This window comes from Cordyceps javanica, chromosome 3, assembly GCF_051103115.1.
Source record: "Cordyceps javanica chromosome 3, complete sequence".
NCBI classification, from domain to species: Eukaryota; Fungi; Ascomycota; class Sordariomycetes; order Hypocreales; family Cordycipitaceae; genus Cordyceps; species Cordyceps javanica.
The window spans coordinates 2,348,200-2,373,558 of record NC_139297.1 but is presented as its reverse complement, the minus strand read 5'-3'; the positions used below and the strand labels follow the sequence as shown (position 1 = coordinate 2,373,558).

The window sequence follows — 25,359 nt, the reverse complement described above, 5'->3', positions numbered from 1 at the left end:
TCACCGCACATAGTCGCCACTATGCAATCCGGATCGCAGGGCCAACGAGGCTATTCGCAGCGGCGCACAGAAGAACTTGCTTCTCAGTCCCCCAACGGTCAGAGCAGACCCATGTCGCCAAATGGAGTGCCATCCAGAGGCTCCACGGCTTCCATGAAGTCATCGCAGGGTGGAGGCGCGCGCCGGTCGACTCGTGAGGTTTGTCTTTGCTACTGCCGCTTCTAGTAGCCGCATACTGCGTGCTAGAAGCAGGTTCTACACAAACCAACACTGACATTGCTGTGATAGACTGGCACTTCGAGTTCGAGTGTCCCGTTGTCGCAAATCGAAAAAAGTGTCACTCATCTTCTCGTCGCTACTAAACAGCTTCTCGAAACTCTGACTCAATGGTCCCGTGGCCATGCTACGGACACGCAAGTCTCCGACGTCTACGTCCGTCTAGGCTACGAATTCAATATGGCGTGTCGTGCCTTTACTGCCATAAATGTCGATACCTCTGACCTCGGCAACGTTCCTGACTTGCTCCGAAGCATTCTCGAATCTACCTTGAGCCAAGAAGCCAGTGCCGAAAGCCTCGAACGATACCTGCCACGCATCAGAGATATCATTATCAACCTGCTTCATGGCTTGAAGCGGAAGCAGCAGCGTCTGCGTCAACGACAGGCTCGAGACAGGGACGGCAGTGGGAATGTGCCAGAGCGCACAACGAGTATCAGCACTGTCAGGAGTGGAAGCAGTGGCGGCCTGACTAATATGCTTGACGAGAGTCTTGAAGCAGGATACAAGCAAGAACAACATCGTTCGGAGGATCCCTCGTCGCAAGGGCCCAGTACATCACCCAGTCGCCGCGTCAATGCGCCACGAGAGCCGTCTCGTAATTCTCCTCAGCCAGATCGTTCTTCAATCCAGAATGCGCCCTCTATACCGCCGCCGTATCCGATTGACGATGGTCAAATACCGTCCGTACCTTCTGGGGAAATAAATATCGAAGCTTTTCCACCGCCGCCGCCGCCTCCCCCGGAGCCTCAATCAAGCGCACTTGCAGCATTGCAAAAGGGCGGTGACTTAGAAAGACGAGCCTCACGACGGTACTCACAATATCAAATCTCGAAACATCTCGGCACATCCAATGCTGTCCCTATTCTGCCACACCAAAACTCCCCAATACCAAATCGCGGTCGCAAGGAAGCACGTGAATCAATGCATGCCGTACAAAAACGCGAGTCTGTACGGCACAGTCGTCATCAATCCAACCAATCCAAGCATGGCCAATCACCCGCCCCCCAGATAATAACCGAGGAGCGCTCCTCTGAATTCGGAAATGGCGTCGATAGCCCAATGGCTCAAACACCCGAAGATAAATATGCAGCGAGTGCTACCTTGTCTGGTCCACTCCCTGAGCCACCACAGTTTGAGAACGAGCCAGGAAGAGTCGAGCTGGAAACAAAAACAGTTGGGAAGACTGAACAGCTACCCACTGCCTCAGAGCCGAAGCCCGATTCGTATTTCCAAGTCTCTCCACCGCCCACCCCGACCAAGGACTTGACTCTGTTTCTTCAGTACAAGTCCAAGGTCAAGAAGATCGTTCTGCCAGAGGGGCGAAGCGAGCTGTCCATCGGGCGCTTGCAGCTCGCATTTATCGAAAAGTTTTCCTGGAATACACAACATAATGGTACTGACCTGCCAGAAATTTATATACAAGACCCTGTGTCAGGGATTCGACATGAATTGGAGGACCTTTCTGACGTAAAAGACCGGACTGTCCTCGTGCTGAACATAGAGGCTCTGGACGAGGTCAAGCGTCATATCGACGATGGCATATCGGGATTAACCAAGATTGTCCAGGATGTTCAGAACAATGTTCAAAATCAGGCCGCGACCCTTCAACGTGTCTCGGATAGGCAACAGGAAACTGCTGACGAGGTCGCTCGTCTCGCATTCGCGCCGCCCATGCAATCCGCTGACGGATCCAAGGCTATTGTTAGCACTGGACCTCGACTCGGGGCGAGCCATGTTGGGCAGATCCAGACTTTTCGCCGCGATATTGCTGTACTGCGCCAAACCTATTCCAACTTTCAATCCACAATGGAGGCATCCATTACGGCTGTTCGTCAGAAGGCTGCAAATGTCAAGTCGGTAGCAGCAAGCGCTGCGCAGCCCGATTTGGAAGGGGATGGCGGATACTCATATGTCACCAATGGACGCAAGAAGCTTAATGCTGATTCCGATCGCCTGGTCGGCAAGGTGGATGATCTTCAGGATCTCATTGAAGATCTGCGCAAAGACGTTGTGCACAGGGGTGTCAAGCCGCTTCCACGTCAGCTGGAATCCGTCAATAATGATATTAGCGAGCTCACCAAAGCCCTCAAGACCATGGAAGATTATATGACCGAAGAGAAGCCCGTTTGGACTAAGATTTGGGAGAAGGAACTGGAAGATGTGTGCCAAGGCCGTGACGAGCTGCGCCTTATGGAGGACCTGATGGTCGATCTACGTGACGACTTGGAGAAGGCCACAGAAACTTTTGCCCTCGTCGAGGAAGCTATGAAAGAGCAGATGAAGGACAGCAGCGCTGGCGCGAACGTTGGCACGTCGCGTACCTTGGCCAAGGGTCTGAGCAACCTCGGCAACAGTCTCAATCAGAACGCAGCCAAAGAAGGCGTTCTAGGCGAAGTGCGCGCCTTGCAGCCCAACCACGAAAATCGCCTGGACGCCATTGAGCGGGCCGAGAAGATTCGCCAGAAAGAGCTCCAGAACCGTAGTGGCAACGAGCTCCAGCGTGAGATTGCCAGTTTCGTCAGTGAAGGCAAGCTGAAGAAGTCTGGCGGCTTCGAGGAAGTCGAGCGAGCGAGGGTTGCTAAGGACGAGCAGATCCGCCGCGAGGTCTGGGAGCGCATGAACGGCATGATTGCCGAGGTCGACGACGAATATGAGGATGAAGAGGAGGAGGAGGAGGAGGAGGAGGAGCTCGAAGAGGGCGAGGCATACGAAGATGCAGAGACGGGTGTGGTGCCGCCGGAAGGCGAGGCAGAAGGGTCAGCGCGCCACTCGGGAGGCTCGTCGGGTACGACTACGAATAAAGAGTGATGTGTGAGGGGACTTTTCTAAATATATGGTGGCGTGTTTGATTACGCCCGACCACCCCATGCAGTGTATGCTAGAACCATACCCATTGGTTTAGCGGGTTTACGTTTTTGATATGGAGTTTGTTTCAGGCGTTGGGATGACCTTGTTTCTATAATTTTTTCTTTAACCTGGCGGTGGTGCTCGGACATGGCACGGAACCGGAGAGAAAGCGATGATGTACCCTATTACTTGTTGTTCCAACTTTTCAAGTTGCTCTTGTTTAAATCATTTGTACGTACAGCTCCTCTTTGGCTGCACGCCTCCCCGGCTTTCAGATGCGCACTGTTGCGAATTTATTTGTCTCACCTGCTTTGGTGAAATAGAACCTATAGAAGTCTCGAGAGCGAGTACATGGAAAAGGACAAGAATACTGCTATTATACATGGTTCCGATGTTATTGAAAGAAAACCTTGTCATATGTATCACATTCAAGCAAGAATCAGCATTATGCAAACAATTCTAGGACCATCTAAATTTTTCCTCTCTGATTCTTAAATAGAACATATCGTGCCCGCTCTTTTTCTATCCCAAGAGCGTGAGCTTGGACATCTTCGCCAGCACCGGAGGCTCCGCCATTTTCGACCTGGCTTCCATCCACTCTACGAGCACGGCATCGCCACCCTTGGCGTGATAGTGCTGCTCGCCGGCGGCGGCGGCGTCCCTGTCCCTGTCTCCGTTTCCGTCGTCCGCGGCTGCCGTCGCCGCGTGCGGAAAGACCTGCGCGACTGCGAGCTCGGCGGCCTCGAGCACGTCCCTCATGAGCGCTTCGGCGTTGCGGGCGCGCTCAGCCATGCCTCGGCGAACGAGTGCGAAGACAAGGCGCTCGACCTCAGCCTGGGTGGCGCCGACGCGTTCAATGAGGCGTCGGGTGCTGTTGACGAGGTACTCCTCCTCATAAACGGTACCCTTACGGCCACGCGCGCGCTTCTTCTCTTCGCGCCGGCGGTTCTTGCTCGTCGCGCGACTGACGCCGGTGCCGGCCGTGCCTATGCTACCTCCGCCCGCCGACTTGCCCGTGTAGCGCGTGAACAGACTGGCGCCGCCCGTGCTGAGGCGCGAGCTCGCCGCGACGGAGATGTCGTCCGGGACGTCGCCGCCGCCGGCGCGTTCGCCCTCGTAGAAGGCGAGCGGGTCCTCGGCCGCCTTGCGGCGCAGCTCCGCGATGCGCGGCACCTGGGCGCCAATCTGCGCCTTGCAGTCGGCGAGAAACTCGGTGGTGCTGCCGAGCGCCTCGGCCAGGCCCGCGTCCACGGCCGCCTCGAGGAGCGCGGGGCGGTCATGCTTGGCGACGAGGCGCATGGCCTCGGCGAACAGGTAACCCTTACAGAGGCACTTGATGGCCGTCTCGAGGGACGCGAGATACTCGGCGTGGATGGTGGCCGCGGACGCGTAGTCCTTGGCCTCCCAGAGCGCGTCCGCGAGAGCGGTCGCGAGCTGGCCCATGGCTTCCGGAGACAGCGGCGGCGTCTGCTGCTGCGCGGCGAACAGACATTCCTGCCAGCAGGTGGCGCCGGATGAACGGTAACAGCTAGTGGCTTTCGCGTAGTTCTGCAGGGATTCGTAAGCCAGACCGGCCTCGCGGAAGGAGGAGGTGGACTCGAGATACGCCGCGTAGAGGTCGGTAATGGTGCGCAGTCGGGATTGGTCGTAGCGGTAGAGGCGCAGGGCATCTTGGTAAAGCTTGTGCTTTGTTGTGTAGGTGCAGAATTCGTCAAACGAATCCAGTGTGTGCAGGTGAGTGAGAGCCTTTGCCCTGCGGTCGAGGTGGTCGTCAATCTCAAACTTGCGTCGCCCCTCGGGCAGCGCGTGAAGCGTTTGGAGGAAGGGTAGGTATTCACGAGGATCGCGCTGTGACTGCTGGGCAACGAGAAGCGTGAGCTCGAGGTTGTACAAACCGAGAGCATTCTCGTATAGTCGATTGACGTCGACGAGGAAGCAAATATGTTCAATGGCCTTTTCGGCCACCTTGGGATCCTCCTTCATAAGCTCATAGACCAGCGTGAGTCCATCGTCTAGTGCTGGAGGGCTCTTGCACACATGCGCAGTGATGATGTTTTGTAGATTGGTGCTCTTGCGTGTTTGAAGCCCTTCAAGAACAGCGTCACAGACTGTGTTGACCTTCCCATCAGATGGCCGCGTCGCCAAGGGAGTAGCTTCTACTTCCGAGGGAAGTATATGGGTGGCCGGCTTGTATTTCTTTGTATCTTGATACATGGTCTGTGTAACGTCTTCCTCCTTGAGCGAGGACAGAAAGAGATCAATGTAGGATATGTCGTTTAACTGATCTAGAAATATCGGGACGCAAGACAGAAACTGCTCAAACCTGTAGTCACAGAGCACATTCATGTCTACCCGTTGGGTTCTGCAGTAGGAGAAGGCTTTACCGTATTCCTTGGCATCAATGAGACGCCGGATGCCCGCGAGAACCATTGCGCGAGGATATATCGTCTCCAAGTTGCCACGCGGCATTTGAAGGACAATGCTCATATTTGTCGGCATCGCCGTTACGAGACGCGACCCGCGCTCAACGCTTCTGCATCGCTCGTCCTTCTCTGGATCATCACCAGGCACTTCCAAGTCCTCTACATCGTCCATGAGATGGACGTATTTGACAAAGTGGTTGCTGGTTGTAAAGATGAGGTGGTGAGGTGTGAGAATGAAAGATGTGCAGTTTTTGGCCAACTGCTTCGAGTTGGCATATATATGACCGTTCCGTGAGAGACCAAATGCAATGACGGCATCGTCATTTGACTTGCAAATCTCAAAAGTGGGCAGCATAGAGGGAAACTGGATTCCTAGCGGCTCTGTTGATGCTGAAGAGATCTTGTACAATTTGCCAGAGGCATCCTGGCCATATGCTTCAACCGTTGAATCGTTATCGTACGTAGTCGTGCTAAGTAGAGGAGTTGCAATGTCTTGACAGGCCTGTATGGTTGCCAGATCAGCAGCGACTGCAGCACTGACGAATCTATCGCCTTGGTAGGCAAACAGGAGATATCCCGTTGCAGTAGCGACGATTCGGAGTGGTAAAAAGTATTCGTCAGGCTGTGGAGAAAGCGAAAGCTTCCTCGCCAGCTTTGGTCGACCAACCCTGCCGTTGGTGATGACCAGGTCGTAGAGGTCGACTCCTTGGTGGTGCAGAATGGCAAATGAGGAATTGCGGTGGCTGAAAGCAATATCAATTGCTGATGATTGGGTCTCTAGATCGCAGAATGACATGGGGGGAGGCACATTGGCGGTTCTGAATGGAGTGAATTTGACGTGAGACCCGTCGACCACAGCAACGGCACCAATGTCATGCGGCTGGTGGCAAGAGCCCCTAGCGGAATGCAGGACCTGCTCCGCGACGACAAGACCGTTACCAGTTGAGAATGCCAGTCGCAACGCTCGCTCAGGATGCCATGATAGCATGGGAGCCCCCCCAGCGTCTCTTGGGATCTCCTGTTTCAGATACCAGTGGTAATTTCCCATTGTCCATAACTGTATTGTCTTGCTCAGGATAACCGCCAAGGTGGATGAGTCGGTATTCCATTCTAATTGGATGTTAGGGCATGCTGCAGCATCCTCGAGAGAGGAGCGTAGAGTAAACTGGCCGTGTCGAAGACCATTTCGTTCGAAAAAGACGACATCAGTCTTGTCCTGGAGTCGTTGAATGCCGGCCATTAGATTCCCGGACGGCCTCCAGCTCAGACTGCTCTCAAGTTGGTCAACCGGCTCGCTTGCACTATCAAGCTCACCCTCTCGCGAGTAGACGCGAATCACTCGACGAGAACCCGCCTGAACCGAGTTGATGGCAACGAAAGAGCCATCCCCGCGCCAGCTAATTGTTGTAGCTCCGGTCTCGTATTGGCTCGGGAGGCCCTCGTCGACCTTTTCGGGAATGGTAGGATCCCGGAGAGCCTTGGCGCCTCGACCTTGAAATTGAGTTTCCTTTTTGCCCCAGCCCACAGAGACATGTTTGGAGGCCTGGAGATCGTCGTGCGTCATGGCAACCTCGGCGACAGGATCCAGCGAGCTGCCCATGAAAATAATATTGTGGGCTTTGGTAACAATGACGAGCAGCTCCTCGTCGGGAGACCACCTGGCTGCAGAGATTCCGTCGTCTATGGAGCCAACAATCTCGATGTGGGCATCTTCACCACCGAGCTGGTCCTCCTTGACGGTAATAATGTCGCCGCCCTCCAGGACAAGACATATCGTTGCAGTGCTGCCCAGATACTGAATGCTGAGGATTCTGTCTACTGGTAGATCAGGGTTTGGACTTGGAGCGTCCCAATTGGTGATGGAACGCTTTGAGCTGGTATTGGTCAGCTTGGACTGCTTTGGTTCACGTATCATTGCTGCTGAGCTGTGTTGACTCACAGATTACGACCTTCAGAGACACGAAGCAGCTGTACGGTGGGATTTTGGGCCGTTGGACCAACAGCACAAATGACCTCGTCCGTTTCAGGATCCCAGCATGCGGCAGTGATGTCAACCTGGGCCAGACGGCCGAATCGAAGGTTTCTTAGATTTCGCATCTTGCCCGTTTGATATTGGCCTCTTGGACAGAGAAGGACGGCTACCGCTTCACCGAGTCTCCAGCGGATTCACCGCTTCACCGAAAAGGGAGGCAAACTTGTTTAAAAGTATAATAAGGGCCAAGTCTCTGGTAGAATCAGAATGAGATGGTGTGGAAAAGGATTCACGACGAGCTGTGTGTGGATGCTGTTGAGCCTCTCTAGGCTGAAATCTACTTATTTTTTTTTCTGCAGAGTATCAACGATTTGGCAGCAAGTAGCTCAGTGCCTCGAATAATAAGGTAGGTACCTAGGTACCTAGGTAGATGGGCGTGGTAAGCGCCGTATTGCCTGAATTCATAGTGGCTCGGGCGCTAGAGAACCGCAAACCTAGTGCGAAACCAGTGTTGTGCAGGGCCATGGCCAGCATCCATGTAGGTAGGCTGTAAAATTTTTCGCTACAGGAGGATCTATGGTGGGAGGGCCACGTGGAGTCACTCAGATGTGCACTTATACAAGGGAAAGGGAAGCTCGATAAGGGCATTGTGGTTTGAGAGAAGAGAGAAAATGTAAAAAAAAAAGAAGGAAAAAAGAAAAAGAAAACACATGCCATAACTGAAAATTATCGCATGTCCTTATTGGAACGCATTGATGCTTGATAAGCTCCCGCTTTCGCTGGTACTGTAAGTAGTGTGAGTTGATGCAAGCCGATAGAACCCGACTGTTGAAGGCGTTTTGCCATTACTGGTAGCTGCAACGCAGCCCGCCCAGGTGGGTACCAAAAAACATGGCCGGTCTCTGGGATTACTACTAAAAAAAGAACTAGTAAAGTTAATTCTAAATAAATCTAATAAATCCTAAAAGATATATATCAGAGCTAATATCTAAGAAGGGTTATTATTTAAAAAATATATTAGTAAAAAATAAGTTATAGCTTTTTAAATTAATTATTTTATAATCTTTTAAAATATTATTTAAAAAAATATTTAATATTAGAACTTACTTTTAAGCTAATAGGAAGCTATAATATAGAATTTTTTAATATAATAGTTAAAGTAAGGCTCTAAGAAGTTATTAATATTTTTAAAGATTTATTATATAATTTGATATAAGTTATATAGTAGTATTATAAAAAAGGCCTAAAACCGGCTATGTTTTTTGGTACCCGCGTGCCGCCCTCCACCGTGGTCTATATCGGAGCGCAGCTATAACTCCCAGCTCCCACAGTGGCAAAATCGAGTAAAAGTGGCGTCAGCTAATCCAGGAAACATGAGACGCGAGACTGAGAAGAAAGAACGAGGCTGCATATCTAGCGCTGCGCATCGCATCTAGCGTCCCAGCTAGAGCTGCACCGGGAGAGATAGGCACGTAGGTATCTGGCCAGGCCGAAGGTGCTGAAGCTTCGGGGGATTGCAGTGGTGGTGAAGGTGGTGAAGGTGGGCTGATTTTTAGGGATGGAAGTACTGAGTAGGTAGCCTGGGCAAGTATAAACAGGCAAGTACCTTTGTAGTGCAATTTCGCCGGCCGAGGTACCTGCCTCTCACCCGTCCCGGCCTAGATTGACCCATCGTCCCCCAGCTTTTCGGGTTCCCGCCAGCACCCGCACCAGGCCTATCAACAGCCTCGCTTTGACAAGCAGCACCAGAACCGCGCAAAAGCACCCGATGCTCAGGATACTGATAAATGGCAAAACTCGGGATGACTCCCGCGTCAAGGAGCCATCCATTCTGGAGCCCAGGCCCGATCCCTCATGCAGAGGAACCAGTCAACATCAACAAACACCCCTGCATGTTTGGTGGCTGACCGTCGAGTCCCATCGCCTAGGCACTAACTGCTGCACCCATCACCGTATAGCCTCCCTCTCCGTCTCTCCTCCGAGCCAGCCTTGGTTTGTATAGCCGCTTGCTCGTTGCCCACATCGGCCGATCCGAGGCGACGAGACTTTTTTCTTTTGGAAAAAATTCTCTTTACATAAAACTGTTGCAATTCCCCCCTTTCCCTGATCGTGCTGTCAGCCAAAGTCACCTTCTCACCCTGTCTCCTCCCAACAGAGTCTTGCCATTGAAACTTTATTACTAGCTACCTTAATAAGTACCTAGTGACTCGCGTCCACGGTGACGCCCGCAAGAATCCCCACCCCCACCGCTCCCCGTTTGTCACTACCTATCTACCAAGGTATCTATCTATTAGTACCTACTCCGTCCAACCTCAGACTTTGTCTCGCCTTGGCATTTGCAGGCTCGTCAGCAACGACGCACATAACTCGGTACATACAAGGCTTCATCTTGTCAACAAGACCCAAGTGCCATTGCTACTGCCGCCGCAGAGGACACACACACAGACACACATATCCGCTCTTCCTCATCACACCAACCCCGGCGGGATGGACTTGGCCTACAACCAGCACTCGGATCGCGCCCGGCGCAAGAACCGCTCCTCCACCAACATCAACCACCTGACGCTTGCGCCGTTGACCGTCAAGCTCCCGCTCAATGACCCCGATTCCATTGCCGACCTGGCGTCGGGGCCCGTCACCTCGTCCTACCTCGAGGGCAAGTCGGCGCCAACGACGCCGCGCTTCCTCGGGCATTCGTCCGCCACGCCGCGCTCCCGCTCCCACCACCGCACCTCCTCCCTCGTCTACGATGGTGAGCTCATCACCAAGAGCCGGTCCTCGACCAACCTCTTCACCAGCAGCAGCAGCGGCCGCCGCCCCGGCTCCGGCTCCGGCACCTCGACGCCACGTCGGCGACGCGCCGCCGCCGACGAGCCCACCCTGACGAACCGCCACCGCAACGACAGCGACTGGATGCTGCGCACCGGCGCCCTCATGAGCTCCGAGGCTCGCGAGTACAAGGGCCAGGCCTGGCTCGTCTCCCGCCAGAGCTCCACGAGCCTCGCCGCCATGCGCGATCCCAACGAGGACGCCTTTGAGCAGGAGCTGGCGGTCCGCGAGCGCCGCCGCGGCAGCAACGCCGTGGCCGACGGTGACGATGCGGCCTCGCTGTCGTCGCCCGCCATCAGCCGCCGCACCAGCCGCTTCGCCAGCCGTGCCCAGAGCATCGACCACCACCACCACCACCACCAGCATCACGGCCTCCGCGGTAGCAGCAGCGCCGCCCTGACACCCATGGACCGTGCCGCCGGCGGCGACTCGTACTTTCCGGCGACGGACGCCATATCCGGCCCGGACTTTGTCAACCTCGACCAGAAGCTCGAGGAGCTGGAGCGCGAGGACGAGCTTGACGACGAGGCCGCCATCCGACGCCTCATGCGCGAGGGCAAGGCCCTCAAAGGCTCTTGGATTGCCAGCTTCATCGGCTGGTCGCTTTTTGAGGATGACGGTGACGACGACGATAGCGACGATGACGACAACGAAGAGGAAGAGGACGCCGGCGGGCGCGGTGCGCAGACACCAAGACACATCGAGGGCATCACAAATCTGCCGGCCGTCAAGTTGTCGCCGCCCAAAGAGGGCGAGAGCAGCTGGAACGACGCTGCTTGGCTGCTGAGTCTTGCCTCCAAAGTGATTTTTTAAAAAGAGATTCTTCTTTGCTTTTACCTTGGTATTTCCTGCTACCGTTGGAGAGCTCATTGCCTAGTACAACTTTGCACTGGAAAGCTGTTTCATTCCGCGCCGCAGAGTTTTTAAAATCTGGGATTTGGTATTTATGAATTAGGGAGTTGGTTCTGCCTTGATTTCAATTTTCACACATATTATAGCACAGCATTAATTCGTACACCAATACTCTATCATCGATCAAAGTTGGACTGTGGAGAAGCCGAGACAGCCGGTTCCAAACACTTGCAACTGTGACTACGCGATACGATTTGGGCTTCTGTTTCACGAGCCTCGCTTGATCCCAGCTGTCGTACTGTAAAACGTGCAAGCTTGTTGTCTTATACTCACTCACTCACTTACTGTTAGCTTCACCGTCCACTGTGCCCCCCGGCGCGCTTTCAGACCTCGCGCGAGGGGTCGCACAGCTAGATGTGAAGCAGAACGGTGTCTTTTTTTTTTAAAAAAAAAATTGACTGAGAGGTTCCACGGTCTGTGCTAGTGATGAATATGCTTTTCAATATAAGCATTATATATACAAGAGTCTCAGCCAAGATAGCGCAAACATGATGGGCGTCTATAGGTAATCTCGGGACCTACGCCATCCCGGAGGAGTTAGCTGAGCTGCCCGTGGAAAGGTACTTGCTGTTTTGACGACGCACGCTCTAGATCGCCCAAGTTCGTGCGAGATGCAGCATGCCACGGCATGTACACCTCTTGTATTGACTCGGGGAAATTAGGCTTTCTGGCTTGACCAGCATGCTGTCATCGTCATCGCCGCCTCTCCGCATGGCCAAGCACGCCTTGCAAGCCCTCAAACAAGAACCACGGGAACGAAATGGAATGCTGATATACTGTTTGCATAAGCTCGGACGTGTGGCCTTTGATCAAGGCCAAGTAGAGGCATCCAAGTCAGTGCATTGGTGAGGAGCGAAGCAGCAAAACAGCGAAAGAAAAAAGTGAGGCTAAAGCGGCGGGCAAAGAAAATCCCTAGAACGATCTTTTATAATTCCCGGGCGCATAATGACGTAGACCTGCACAAAAAAGTTGACCACGCGAGGGTCCTTCATATAGTTGCTAGGGTGCTAGTCACAGGAAGGGGGAAATGCGGACGGAGGCCGAGAAGAAAGCATTGAAGGAGGCCGAAAGTATTGAGCGACGCAGTTAATTGATAGGAGACGAAGAAATAATGGCGCAGGAAGAGCAGCCATACGACAAGTTGGTGTATACACTGTGGCGGTAGGGATGAATGAAGATGGTGGCGACGTTACGGTGAGATTGATATACTCTAAATGTCGCGGTAGTTGGGACAAGGTGGAACCAACGACCAGGTACGGTGAATTTATCGGGTCTTATTCAGTATGTACGTGAACAAGATACGATTATCGTGAACGTATATGGCCGTTGTCGTAAATGAGCGCGTTGGCAGGATATGATGACCCCAAGGATGATTGCGCGACAATGCATTTTGTTATTTTGAGCATGGCTTTTATACCCCCATATCATTTCGATATTAGCATTGGCACCTGATTGTAAAAGAGTGATTGATCACCTGTCTGATTTTTTTGCCTGTGCATGTACGGAGTACTCTGTACATGCACAGATGATACCCACTCTTCAAGACCAAGGATTGCCATGCTGCCATGATCCCTGTCGCAGGGTATCTGTGGAGATAATCTGACACCTTTTGGCTTGCATCGTAAAAAAAAAAGTGCACATTTTGTTACAATGATCATCATGGGCATGTCTTGAAAATGCCCGGCGGCTGTTGGCTCGTCGTGACGATGATGAATTTCTTTGTGCGCCTCTGTTACGTGTGCGGATACAGAATACCTGTCTGTACATGTACAATAGCCCGTTTGCCTATATGCCTATAGATATAGTCACGTGTTGGGGGCCTCTTTTCGCATGCGCGCATCTCGATATGGCCAAAATAGAAACTTTACAAAAAATTAAAAAATTTCTGAAGCTAATGCCACCATCAAGAAAAGAGGCAGGTATTTGCGGCCTCCCGTTGCTGCTGCGTGCCGCTAACACCTTGGCATAAAAGCGCACCCCCAAAAAAATCAAATAGAAAAAAAAAACCAAGACGTAAGTAGCCGTATTCGTCACCTTTAGCCGTAGCCGTCGTCGTCGCGCCGCCGCCGCCGCCGCCATCCGCCGCCGGTCCTCGCTGGGGAAAAAAGAAGCCATCAAGGTTCCCAGACTAGGGCGACTCGCATTACCATCACAGAGGTCAGCAACCATGTCGCTGCAGCCACCCACAAGTGACACACTGCTGGATTCCACTTTACCACAAAGGACTGGTGCCTGAGAATCCTCCTTCACCTGCAGTCTTGCATACAGGTCTGAATCATTCATCGTTGTTAAAGCTCTATTCCGTCTCTCGCCATCGTCTTGCTGCTGGCTTTCTCATCGTTGCTTCTTCCTCCCTTGGCACCGGCTTGCCCTGCTCAACTGCGCCGCGCGCTACCAAGCCCATTCATCCACCCGCATCAACCTCACCCGCCCACCGCCTGCCCCCCTTTGCCGACATTCCGCATTCCTAGACAGAATCTCCTGAATTCAGAGACGGAGGGCAAAGGAAAAAGAAAAAGGAAGAAAAAGAAACCAAAAGGCTTCCGGGGTGCCAACTGCTGCCCACGATGCCTGTCACGTTTGAACTCGACAATGACGTACGCGGATGGATCTTGGCTTTCATCAGCGGCATCGGTACGCCTCCCATCACAGGTGTTCCAAAACGCAATTCCAAAACTAACCCTCTTCCGCAGCATGCATCTTTGGAGCGAGCGTCGTCTGTGTTGATATCGTCATCCGCCTGTTACCGGGCAAGTCAAACTTTCGCATTCAAGAAAGCAACGCCTTTCTCGCTTGCTCTCTCAGTCTAAGCTTTGGTGTCATGGTACGTTTTGCTGTTGGCCTCTGTCATTCTCCCTTCCCCCCCTCACCGCCCCCACTGACTCACGCTCTCTTCAGATGTTTTCCTCGTTATACAGTATGCTGCCAGAGGCCAGAGAGTACCTCAAAGGCGAGCACTGGAACGACCGTGCGGCCGGTCTTCTCATCATGGGCTGCTTTGTTGGTGGCTTCCTTGGTATCCAGGCTGTGTCGCGGTTCCTGCACCAGCACATGCCGTCGCATGTCGTCGACTGCGACCACACACACAAAGACTCATCGCCTCTCGACGATGAGGATGACTACCAAATTCATGGCTATAGCCACGCCACCCGCGGCACCGAGAACCACAACTCTGCAGCTTCTGCCTTGTCTCATAGTAGACGCTCACGTTTGCCGTCGCCTTACGCGCAAGCGCACTACCATTCACATGCCTCAAATGGCCTTGCCCATGACCAAGCTGGGGAGACGACACCGTTGCTACCCACTTCGAAACGCTCCGTTGCATCCCTCCGCGGCCGCGGCCGCGCCAGAACAGAGGATGTAGAAGCGCTCCGCAGACCATCCATGCTTCAGGTCCAGAAGCGCGTCATGTCCTTTGTCAAAGACACTAAATCGCACTGCGATGAAGAAGGATCCTGTTACGGCTACTCTGACCCTTGCGGGCAGGAGTGCTTCAAGCACATTTCGTACCGTGCCGTGAAAGCTAGCAGATCACAGACCCGGCTACGAACCACGACGGGCTCCATCCATCCCCCACTCATTGCGACAAACCTCGACGCCGACTTGGATTACGCCGACTCTCTCGTTAGCCCCATGTACCGCACCAGCCGCGCCACATCTCGGGACGCAGTTCTACGCCCGCCCGTAGAAAGCGTCCATGAAGACGACGAGAGCCATGGCAACAACGCAGACGCCCACGATCATGTGAGTGAAGCTGGCCACAACTATGCCTCCTGCGCCGCAAGCCACGTCGATGATTCCGAGGCGCAGCAGCACCATCACCATGTCCCCACCAATGCCTTCCTCGCCATCGGCCTGCAGACATCAATAGCTATCACGCTGCATAAGCTGCCAGAAGGCTTCATTACCTACGCCACCAACCACGCCAACCCGGAGTTGGGATTCAATGTGTTTATGGCGCTCTTTGTGCACAACATCACCGAGGGCTTCACCATGTGCCTGCCGCTCTACATGGCCCTCGGCTCGCGTTGGAAAGCCATGGCTTGGTCCGCCCTCTTGGGCGGCCTGTCCCAGCCCTTTGGTGCCGGCCTCGCCGCACTGTGGTTTAAACTCGCCAACAGGACCAACATGCAGCCCAACGCCGTCGCCTACGGCTGTCTCTTTGCCGCGACGTCGGGCATCATGGTCAGTGTCGCGCTGCAGCTGTTTGTCGAGGGCCTCAGCTTGAACCACAACCGCAATCTGTGCATGTTCTTCGGATTCCTGGGCATGGCGATACTGGGAGTGTCTAATGCGCTCTTTGCGGGCCATTAGACGACGACAATGTCCTTCCAAAAAAAAGAGATGGCAAAATTATTTTTTTTTGTTTTTTTTTTTATGGCCAAGACATTGTCAACCATCCGGACCAGCATGCGCATTCTATCATCTTTTTTTCTTGATTCCTTCTTTATTATAAATATCCTAGGCATATGAACTTGCATATTTCGCGGGTTTGGTCGCGAACGAGCGTTACACATTTGGGGGTTTTCGGCATACCAGGGGGGCTACAAGGGCGGCTCCTTTCACAAACAAGCAAGCAGTGAGCGGCAGGCGGGTGGTACCTAGTCTTTCTACTACACATAGAATAACAGAGCTTTGCGCCACTAGATGAAGACGATTTGAGATTTATTGTTACTTTTGCGTCCACATGGCTCACGATGAATGCGTGCCCACGAAAAATACCATTGCAAAGTATATGAAAGAGAGAAAAAAACAAGAGACTTTTCATTGTTCGTAGCCGTGGTCCCTATAAATCAAGTATGCCTGTGCTTAGATACGCCGCCGCCATGTCTATGTCCCGTGTTGGTCGTTAGAAAATATGTGTCAAAGAATTGGACACCACGAGAAAAAAAAAAAAAAAAAAAAAAAGTCATTCCCCATCCCAAGTGAACATCTACTTTCTATATACTGCCCAGCGCAGGGTCAATGTGAGCCTCCAACGCAGGCGAGTTGCGCGCCAGCAACATGATACCCACCTCGTCGTCCAGCCACTCGTCTCGCGGCGGCCCGTAGTGCATCTCGGCCGCGAAGATGGTGTCGTCGTCCCCCTCGTCGTCGTCGCCGACGCTGCCAAACATGCTAGCGGCCTCCATAAAGAGCCTCTGCTGGTCGCTGTCGGCAAACAATTCCTCGGGGGGGTCCTCGTCCGTCGGTGGCGGAGGAGGGGCCGCATGCGCGGCACAGATGTGCGCCTCGAGATCGTAGTAGCGCGCAAACGCCAGGGTGCAATGCGCGCAAGCGATGCGCTTCTTGGCCTGCAGCTGCACGCCGGAGATTTCGTCAATGAGGTCCATTCCATCTCCGTCATCACCGCCGCCATCGTCCGAGGCGGGCGAGCGCGACAACGACGACGTCGTCGTAGCGGCGACCGACTTGGGAGGCCGCTCCTGGCGCAGGTGGATGTAGCGAACGTGGTCCTCGAGGCGGACTTTGGTGCAGAACTTGTCGCCGCAGCCGTCGGTATTGGACCAACCGTCGAGACCGGCGGCGTTGCCAAGGTCGACCTCGCCGCAGACGAAGCGGAAACCCTCGTGGGCGGTACGCTGGTGGGCGCGCAGGTTGGACTTTTTGGTGAAGCTCTTGACGCAGCCGGCGTGGTCACACGGAAACGTACGGCGGTCGTCAACGGTCTTGCCCGAGTGGTGCATATCAATGTGCGACACCATCTCGGACTGCGAGGACGACTTGAAGTCGCAGAACATGCAGTTTTGGTGCTCGAGCTTCATGTGCGCCAGCAGGAGCGGGTGCGTGGTGAAACCGACATGCTTCTCGGTCCCGTCAGGCCCCGTCTGCATGGCGCAGTCGCTGCACCAAAATTTGAGCTCACCATGGATCCTCTGATGATGCCGCTTCAGGGCGCCCTTGGACTCAAACTTGGCGTCGCAGCCGGGCTCGGCGCACTGGTACGGCGACTCGCCCTTGTGCTCCTTGAGCACGTGCTTGTGCAGCGTCTCCTTCTTGCGGAAGCTCTGTCCGCAGTCGGGGCAGCGGAAGCGGTCGGCGCCCTCATGGACGGCCTGGTGCCGCTTTAATCTGGTGCCAGTGACGAAGCTCTTGCCGCAGCCCTCTCTCTGGCAGACGTGCTTGCGCTCGTTGGTGTGGACGGCCTTGACGTGTTGCTTGAGGTGCTTGTCTTCAATGTAGTCCTTGTCGCAGCCCTCATATGTGCACTTGAAGGGCCGCGAGTTTGTGTGGGAGTTGAGGTGGTCTCGTAAACGGGCGGGCCGGTTGAATGTCTTTGGGCAACCCGGCCAGGTACACGGCAGCGTCTTGAGGTCGGACGGGAACTTGGCCCGCGGGGTCGTGACTACAGTCATGGGGGAGTCGACATCGCCCCCAAAGGAGCTAGGTGTTTCGGCGGTCGTTACATCGTCCTCGCCGGCGTCTATGATGGGATCTGGGTAGCAATGTGGTCAGCGGCCGGTAGGATACGGGAAACTCTGTGCGATGGGGGGCTGTACATATGCCGTCGACAACTTCGTAGTGCGGCCGCTTGAAAGGATAAGCTTCCAGCGACTGGGTTTCTGCGCTTCTCTTGTTCATGATGGTGCGCTCATGACGTCCAGAGCATGGACTGGAAGATAGGACAGTTGGAGTTGGGATGGTGGGTTTCGAGGTGGCAGAACAAAAAAGATTAAGGCGGTGTCTGAAAAAAGTTTGTGGGGCTTATCGTTGGCAACGATACTGTGGTGGGTTTCTTGGTCGTTAGGTAGGTACTTCGGCGGCATCATGTTTGATTCAATATGCAAAGAAAATCAAAATTAAAAAGTCAATCGACCATAGAAACTACTATTGTTTAATTGTTAGATGTGTATATGCTGCGCAATTCTTCTTACAACTTGTGGGTGGCATATCGAGCAGGGCGTCTGTAGAGGCGGCGCCAGTGCTCGTTGGCTGCGCTGGGCTTGGAGGGTCTCGCGCGACCGGAAAAACTCTACCGCTGAGAGAGATCCAGCCCATGCTCTTTTTCATGAGACGCCCGTGCAACCCATTAACGAGACCCCAACTCTCCACGAAAATCAACCTCGGTAGCGGCCTAGCGATTCGGTGACGGAAGATTGGTTGGCATTTTACTTCTACCGCAAGATTGAGAAAATGTCCGACTTTGGCGACGACGATGTTGGTGGTGGCGGGTAAGCACTCGCGCCTGCGCTGCCCTTGCGCTGCTTGCGCCGGAGGCAATCCTTGGTGTTGCAACCCCGTGCTAATGTACGCCGTCTGGCAGCGACGACAATGTCTTTGAGGAAGAAGACGTGACCGAGTTCTTCGAGCCCGAGGTCGCCGATGGCGATGAGGACCAAGACCAGCTGGAGAATGGCGAGGACCAGGACAACATCGTCATCTCGGGTGACCCTTCGGCGGCCGCCAATGCGAGTCGCGCAGACAAGTCCAGCAAGGACAAAAAGATCCCCGATGAGGATCGTAATACGACGCCATATATGACGAAATACGAGAGGGCGCGTATCCTGGGTACCCGTGCTCTGCAGATTAGGTACGGCGGACACCCGCGCTGGAGGGCGCCTCAAGAGACTCGGCAAGGTTGCGCACAGCTAACATATTCTGAATGCAGCATGAATGCCCCCGTACTGGTCGACTTGGAAGGAGAGACCGATCCTCTGCAGATTGCCATCAAGGAACTTCGCGAAAAGAAGATACCTCTGATCGTCCGACGATACCTACCGGATGGCTTGTACGCGTTCTCCTTTACCAAGCTCATCCCGTTTGTCTGCTGACCGATACATCACAGCTACGAGGACTGGACCTGCGAAGAACTACTCCAGTAGACGTTTTAGTCGAGACCTCCAGGCGGCGTATTGCGAGCCGCGATAATGACCAACGTCCCCCTCCCAAGATCAAGCTCAGATACCCACGAGTGCCTCCAATACCAGCGCACCGACTCTCATCAGCTTCGGAAAATGGAAATTCGGGGCGAAAGACATGGCAATTCGAAACCGGTGCGCACGCCGCGGCTCTTTCTTGCCTCTTCGGCATGCACAGGAGCACTGGGAAAGGCTTCTCCAACAAGCCTTTAATGAATGCATGAGCGCGGCGTTACCGAACCACTAAAAAAACAAGCTGTGTTTGTGTAATTTGGTTTTTTGTATTTTTGTTTTAGAATTGTCGGTTTGTATATCGATCGAAAAGGGAATAATAAAAAGTAAATCGAGTCATATGTCGACTACGCGTCGCATATTTCGCAAACAGAACGGCCAAAGAAGCCAACCCGACACCTTGAAGAGTGCAATCATGTGCCTACGAGTAATCGTTCCAACCGTATAGGTGATGGCCAAAATTCCGCGACGTGAATGCCTGTGGCGGCTTCATGTCATTGTCTGCCAGATGCACCGCAGACTCAGAGTGAGCGCATGGGATCCTTTACACATGCCCTCCACTAAACCAGCCGCCAAATTACACCCACGATTGTGTAGCACATGATATGTAGCTAGTCGTCAGCAAATTGCTCTTACATGTAGTCGTCTCTCCGCCGGACCAGGTTGGCGTCTCAATCTGATGACCCTGTCACCCGCCCGCCCGCCCAGACGGCCAGCAAAATAGCTTGTGTCCACCGTATAAAGCGCCCCATACTGTATACATACTGCCTTGCCCAGCCTACTCTCTCACACTGCTTTCGATTGGTGGCATCAATTGACGTGATGCAACTTGAGACTCATCCTGGCAAGCCGAGATAGGTGTCTTCTTTCTCAAAGGTGGCCTTTACTGCTTCAAGAGCCTTGTTGCTCGTCTATTGCCAACAACGCGTTCTTAGCAGGCCAACGTAACAAAAAAAAAAATCGCACACTTGGCAGACTTGGGGATTGCATCGATTAGGCGCTCAAACTGCGCGTCATGGCCACCAATGAGAGACATCCAACTGAAAGCGATCTGCTGCTGCCGCCAACGGACTTCACCGACCCTGCCACGAGTGAAGCCGGCTCCAGTGCTCCCACCAACGAGGATGCCGACAACCGCACCACGGCGCAGCGGTTACGCATCGCCCTGCCCTGCCTGCTTTGCTTCTTCTGCCTCATTATTGGAGATGCGCTGATGACGACGCCCGTGATGCAGGTCCGCGAGAACCTCATCTGCCGCAACATGTTCCCCGACCTGCCACCCGGCGCGGATCTCAGCAGCCATCCTCTCTGCAAGAGCAATCCCGTGCAGGCGGAGCTGGCCCTCGTCAACGGCTGGGAGCTCACCTTTATGATGGTCCCCAGCATCCTCACGGGCGTGCCCTGGGGGATCGCGGCCGACAAATACGGCCGCACACGCATCCTGCAGCTGGCCAACCTCGGCGTGGTGCTGTCGCTCCTCTGGCAGCTCGCCGTGTACAGCTTCCCGGACGTGCTGCCGCTCCGCCTGGTGTGGCTGGAGGGCGCCTTCTTCCTGCTCGGCGGCGGCGCGTCCACGTACGGCGCGCTGCTGTACACCATTGCCAGCGACATCTCTAGCGAGGCGTACCGCGCGACCGCCATCCTCTACCTCGGCACCGCCAACCATGTAGCCGGTCTCCTGGGGGGGCCCGTCACCTACCTCGCCATGAAGCGCGGGCCCTGGTTCGCCATGTACCTCGGCGTGGCCGTCTGGCTCCTCGTCTTTCTCCTGACCGCGATGATTCCGGAGACGCGCAGCGACGCCGCGGTGAAGCGTGCGCGGGAAGATAATGCGATGCAAGAAGACGACGGCGGCAAGAGACACGCGTGGTGGGACCTGCGACCGCTGGCCTCGAGTGCGATTAGGCAGACGAGGATGGTGATTAATGTCATCTTCCTAAACAACGCGACGCTGGGCATCTTGCTCTTCAGCACTGTGTTTACGACCCTGGGCAAGGCTGGCGGCACGCTGCAACAGCAATACGCCGCCAAACGTTTTGGCTGGACCCTGGCGGAGACGTCCTTCTTGGCTTCCATCAAAGGCATCGTCAGCATTGTTCTCACAGCCGTCGTTCTCCCCGCAATCAGCCAGGTCCTGCTGGCCAGGTTTAAGCTGCCACCCATCATCAAGGATTGGTGGATGACTATTGGCAGCCTGTGCATGGTCGTCCTCGGAAGCGCCTGTCTCACGGCTGCTGGCAGTAGCACCATATTCATTGCCAGCTTGGTGATTCTTCAGCTCGGCGGTGGCTACGAATTCGCCTTCCGCAGCATGACATCCGAAATGGTCGACCCATCCCACATTGCCATGCTGTTCACGGCCTACTCGGTCTTTATACTGCTCAGCGAAGTCGGGGCTGGTCCGATTCTCGCCGCCATATTTAAACAGGGTCTCGATGTTGGCGGCAAGTGGATGGCCCTGCCTTTTTTCGTCGCCACTATTCTATTCTGTATAACATTGATCATCACTTGCTCGGTGAGATTGAACAAACATCCAAAAGCACAACAAACCAATCATTGAAGCCTGCAGGGCCGAGTCAATCTTTACCGCCGGGTTCTATATAATAAATAAACCATTGTACGCTCACTGCAGTTCACGTTCGTGAAGGAAGCTTCATCAGTAACCCTTCGGGCTGCGTCATCAAACCCATGACCTCCGATACCAGGTTTTCTCGGCTAATCAATCGGCCGCGGTCTTTTTCTTCAGCTTTACCTTTCATTTCCTTCAGTCTTACCTAACCTGTTGCGAGCTTTTTCTGGCCGAGAACAAGAATGATTAGTACGTCTTTGGAAGCGGACATCATCGTATATGCACTAGTTTCGGTCGGGGTCTAAATGCGAGCTTGTTGAGCATCCCATCTCGTATCCCCAACCCTTCTAGCGGGGCCCATACAGAAGGAAAAGTAACTAATTAAGGCCATTCCTTTTCATGAAGCATAGGATCCAAAAATGACTGGCTGCTGAATATTTTATAAAAACTATAACGTTGCAAGGTTCAAACGAACTCGCGGCGCGCCTTGGTGCCGTACCGGTCCGAGACATGTTAGCTTGGCCCAATGACGTAGTTGCCTATACGGACAGCGGAGGTCGGCCGTGTGACGACTGACTGAAAAGTCTCAATTGGCATTTCAGTGAAGGGAGCTTGGTAGGAAGAGCGACAATTCTGAGCGTATGTAATTGTGGCCAGGCACACAGCCCGGACACCCACCACGTGCATTTCCTCCAAACCCATTCGCCAGCATCGATACAGTGGCTTTGCGCAAGGTTGAAGCAAACACAAATACCAGACTTGCAAATCAAGATCACTACTCGAGTACAAAAAATGTTTCGAGTATCTGTACGAGCTCAACATCCCGGTTTGCTCGGGTCAACGACCAACCTGTGGCAAACAACGGCGATCAGCGGGGCCAAAGCTCACTCTGCCCTACACGTAGTAGTACTTGGCAAGATCCCTATAGTAATGTTTTACTTAGCCAGCAGGGGAGGCAGGCGATGCAAACTCAGCTTGTCAGCATGGCCCAGTGGCCGTGCAGCTCTTGAGCTCCAAGTGGTGTGGAGGATGCCCCGTTCCTTTGACGGAAAGGAAGCAAGTCAAACAGCAAGGTATGACGCAGGACAGTGCACGCTATTTTATGCAGGCAGGAAGGAAATGGTTGCATACGATGTTGTTCAAGATATAAATGCCCAAGCAACCCAGCCCTCTGCAAGGGGCATCTCCCACCAAAACCAAGACACCTTTAAGAAGCATCTTATTAACTTGTCTTTATCAATTCTCAAGTCGCCCGAACATTCACCTAACAGAGACCTCAACCCCCAAAACACACACTAGGGAAATTCTCCATCATAATGAAGTTTGCTGCCCTCGCAGTCGCTGCCTCCTCCCTTGCAGTCGTGTCTACCTCGCCTGTTCAGAAACGCGAGATCGGCGGTGTAAGTGATCCCACGATGCCAATACCATCAACTGGCTTACGACGAGCACCTTTGACTAAAACATGCATTTGACAGATCCTCATCTGCACCGGCGTCAACGCCACCAACGACTGCATCTACAAGAAATACGAGCTCAAAAAGTGTCAGCAGCTCGAGGCGCCGTTTCGGGCCAACACAAACACCTTTGCACCCGACGGCGACAACTTCGCTTGTTACCCGCGTGCGATGGACTGCGGCGGCATCTGCACCTCGCCCACGGGCTGCACCTTTGGCACGATCGACTTCAACTACGTGCACAAGTTCAACTTGTCGGCGATTGGATGGAGCAGAATTATTCGATCCTTTGATTGCTTCGAGACGCAGGACCAACGTTAGGGAGCGGGAGATGAGCAGGAGACGAACAATATGATAACATGATGACCCCGTAATGAAGCGAGATATGATTATTGATAGAGTGCATTCGGCACCCCTATGGCGTGTACATTGCAATATTGACTAGAAATGGCACTCTTTTACCCACCAATACGCCTGCAGCCTCTGTATGCAAAGGCGTGACAAAGTGACTACTAATACTATTATATTTTACAAAACTTTAAAAAATGTAAATAGCGCGAGCTTGACTGAATCGTAGCATATCCTTGCAGAGTCAAAAACTAGCGGCCGGCCATACGGGTTGCTTGCACCGATCACGGGGCCGGTCGGTGATCGGGGTTTTGTCGGGGTGACGAGTTGGCGGGGTAGCTTGAGCGTCGAGTTGACGTCAAGACAGCTGTTGGCTATACTTTTTGTTTTCTTCTACATCTGCGCCAAATTGATTATTCAGGACAAATTAGGGACAAATCAGGGGTCAAATACCGAAAAGGACAACCACAGATTGCCATTCATAGCGTCACCATGACCTTTACTACCAACGCCACCATCCGCGTCTTCGGCGGGCGTCTGCTCAAGCTCACCCACCAGTCGACGACGACCGGAACGCCGATGAACCTCAACCTCTTCATCCCGGCCTCGGCCTCGGCCGCCTCGCCCGCGCCCGTGCTGCTCTACCTCTCCGGCCTGACGTGCACGCCCGACAACGTGACGGACAAGGGCTTCCTGCAGGCCTACGCGGCGCCGCTCGGCCTCGCGCTGCTGTACCCGGACACGTCCCCGCGCGGGCTCGGCCTCCCCGGCGAGGACGACGCCTGGGACTTTGGCAGCGCGGCCTCCTTCTACATCGACTCGGTCCGGCCGCCGTACGACGTCAACTACAAGATGGAGACGTACGTGGCCGACGAGCTGCCCGCCGCCGTCTTTGGCGCCTTTGCCGAGCTCGACGCCGCCCGCGTCTCCATCTCGGGCCACTCCATGGGCGGCCACGGCGCCCTCACCCTCTTTCTCAAGAACCCGGGCAAGTACAAGACAGTCAGCGCCTTTGCGCCCATCACCAACCCGAGCCAGTGCCCCTGGGGCACCAAGGCCTTCGCCGGCTACCTCGGCGACGACAGGGAGGAGTGGAAGAAGCACGACGCCACGGAGCTAATCAAGGGCTGGAAGGGCGACTTCCCATGCCTGATTGACGTGGTGAGTTCTTGTCAACGAGGCGGAGCCGGCGGTGTTTTTTCCGGCTCCGGCCGCCACGACGGAGGACATTCCTCCGCACGCCAACTGCACATGCTAATCCTCTGCGTGACGCGTAACAAAATGTAGGGCCTCGGCGACCCGTTCTATAAAAAGGGCGAGCTGCTCCCGGAAAACTTTGAAAAGGCCATCAAGGAAGCTGGTATCAATGGCGCGACGATCCGATACCAAGATGTGAGTTTGCGCAAGCTTCCGCCAATCTACTTCGCCCGAAAACGAACTGCGGTATGCTGACAAACTTGCCCAGGACTACGACCATTCCTATTTTTTCGTACAGACCTTTGCGGAGGACCACGTTAAGCATGCCGCAAAAGGACTTGGCTTGTTGTGAAGGACATGTAAATCAGGTTGGGCACCGCATGTCTCGTACAATGTTGAAATCGACTCGGGGGCAGTGACACAAAATGTTTTGCACGCTACAATATAGAAGTCTACCCCTCAACAAGTTGTCAAAGCAATTCGACAGCGCAGTCCCTGGCATTAATCATCGGCTTCATTAGCTGTTTTTACTACATGACCAAGTATCGTCCTCATGAGGAGTCCAAACCTTTACTGCAATTCAATGTAAAAGAACAATGGAGAAAAAAAAGAATCCCAGCTCCAAAGAGCAGCAACGCCGGCTGTCCCACAAGAATAT

General features: G+C 53.9%; 9 protein-coding genes across 9 annotated transcripts; 7 read left to right on the top strand and 2 right to left on the bottom strand.

The window, feature by feature from the left end:
* Window positions 1–21: 21 nt before the first annotated feature.
* On the top strand, window positions 22–3,087 carry V2A60_004924 (actin interacting protein 3-domain-containing protein; the record flags this gene model as incomplete). Its single annotated transcript, XM_083256238.1, has 2 exons — window positions 22–198; window positions 289–3,087. The coding sequence occupies 2 exons, from the start codon at window positions 22–24 to the stop codon at window positions 3,085–3,087; spliced, it is 2,976 nt and encodes a 991-aa protein (XP_083112364.1).
* A 561-nt stretch (window positions 3,088–3,648) lies between these two features.
* Window positions 3,649–7,646, bottom strand: V2A60_004923 (Elongator subunit IKI3; the record flags this gene model as incomplete). Its single annotated transcript, XM_083256237.1, has 2 exons — window positions 3,649–7,423; window positions 7,489–7,646. The coding sequence occupies 2 exons, from the start codon at window positions 7,644–7,646 to the stop codon at window positions 3,649–3,651; spliced, it is 3,933 nt and encodes a 1,310-aa protein (XP_083112363.1).
* Window positions 7,647–10,008: 2,362 nt separating this feature from the next.
* On the top strand, window positions 10,009–11,163 carry V2A60_004922 (uncharacterized protein; the record flags this gene model as incomplete). The annotated part of the gene is made up of 1 exon (XM_083256236.1): window positions 10,009–11,163. The coding sequence occupies one exon, from the start codon at window positions 10,009–10,011 to the stop codon at window positions 11,161–11,163; it is 1,155 nt and encodes a 384-aa protein (XP_083112362.1).
* A 2,666-nt stretch (window positions 11,164–13,829) lies between these two features.
* On the top strand, window positions 13,830–15,576 carry V2A60_004921 (Zn(2+) transporter ZRT3; the record flags this gene model as incomplete). The annotated part of the gene is made up of 3 exons (XM_083256235.1): window positions 13,830–13,896; window positions 13,956–14,086; window positions 14,161–15,576. 3 exons carry the CDS (start codon window positions 13,830–13,832, stop codon window positions 15,574–15,576), a joined length of 1,614 nt encoding a protein of 537 aa, XP_083112361.1.
* A 626-nt stretch (window positions 15,577–16,202) lies between these two features.
* Window positions 16,203–17,844, bottom strand: V2A60_004920 (C2H2-type zinc finger protein; the record flags this gene model as incomplete). The annotated part of the gene is made up of 2 exons (XM_083256234.1): window positions 16,203–17,698; window positions 17,763–17,844. 2 exons carry the CDS (start codon window positions 17,842–17,844, stop codon window positions 16,203–16,205), a joined length of 1,578 nt encoding a protein of 525 aa, XP_083112360.1.
* A 552-nt stretch (window positions 17,845–18,396) lies between these two features.
* Window positions 18,397–19,085, top strand: V2A60_004919 (DNA-directed RNA polymerase core subunit RPO26; the record flags this gene model as incomplete). The annotated part of the gene is made up of 4 exons (XM_083256233.1): window positions 18,397–18,434; window positions 18,527–18,793; window positions 18,872–18,991; window positions 19,049–19,085. The coding sequence occupies 4 exons, from the start codon at window positions 18,397–18,399 to the stop codon at window positions 19,083–19,085; spliced, it is 462 nt and encodes a 153-aa protein (XP_083112359.1).
* Window positions 19,086–20,148: 1,063 nt separating this feature from the next.
* V2A60_004918 (MFS transporter) lies at window positions 20,149–21,693 on the top strand (the record flags this gene model as incomplete). Its single annotated transcript, XM_083256232.1, has 1 exon — window positions 20,149–21,693. One exon carries the CDS (start codon window positions 20,149–20,151, stop codon window positions 21,691–21,693), a length of 1,545 nt encoding a protein of 514 aa, XP_083112358.1.
* Window positions 21,694–23,018: 1,325 nt separating this feature from the next.
* V2A60_004917 (uncharacterized protein) lies at window positions 23,019–23,477 on the top strand (the record flags this gene model as incomplete). Its single annotated transcript, XM_083256231.1, has 2 exons — window positions 23,019–23,102; window positions 23,178–23,477. 2 exons carry the CDS (start codon window positions 23,019–23,021, stop codon window positions 23,475–23,477), a joined length of 384 nt encoding a protein of 127 aa, XP_083112357.1.
* A 519-nt stretch (window positions 23,478–23,996) lies between these two features.
* On the top strand, window positions 23,997–25,053 carry V2A60_004916 (S-formylglutathione hydrolase; the record flags this gene model as incomplete). Its single annotated transcript, XM_083256230.1, has 3 exons — window positions 23,997–24,665; window positions 24,792–24,896; window positions 24,970–25,053. The coding sequence occupies 3 exons, from the start codon at window positions 23,997–23,999 to the stop codon at window positions 25,051–25,053; spliced, it is 858 nt and encodes a 285-aa protein (XP_083112356.1).
* Between the last annotated feature and the right edge of the window lie 306 nt (window positions 25,054–25,359).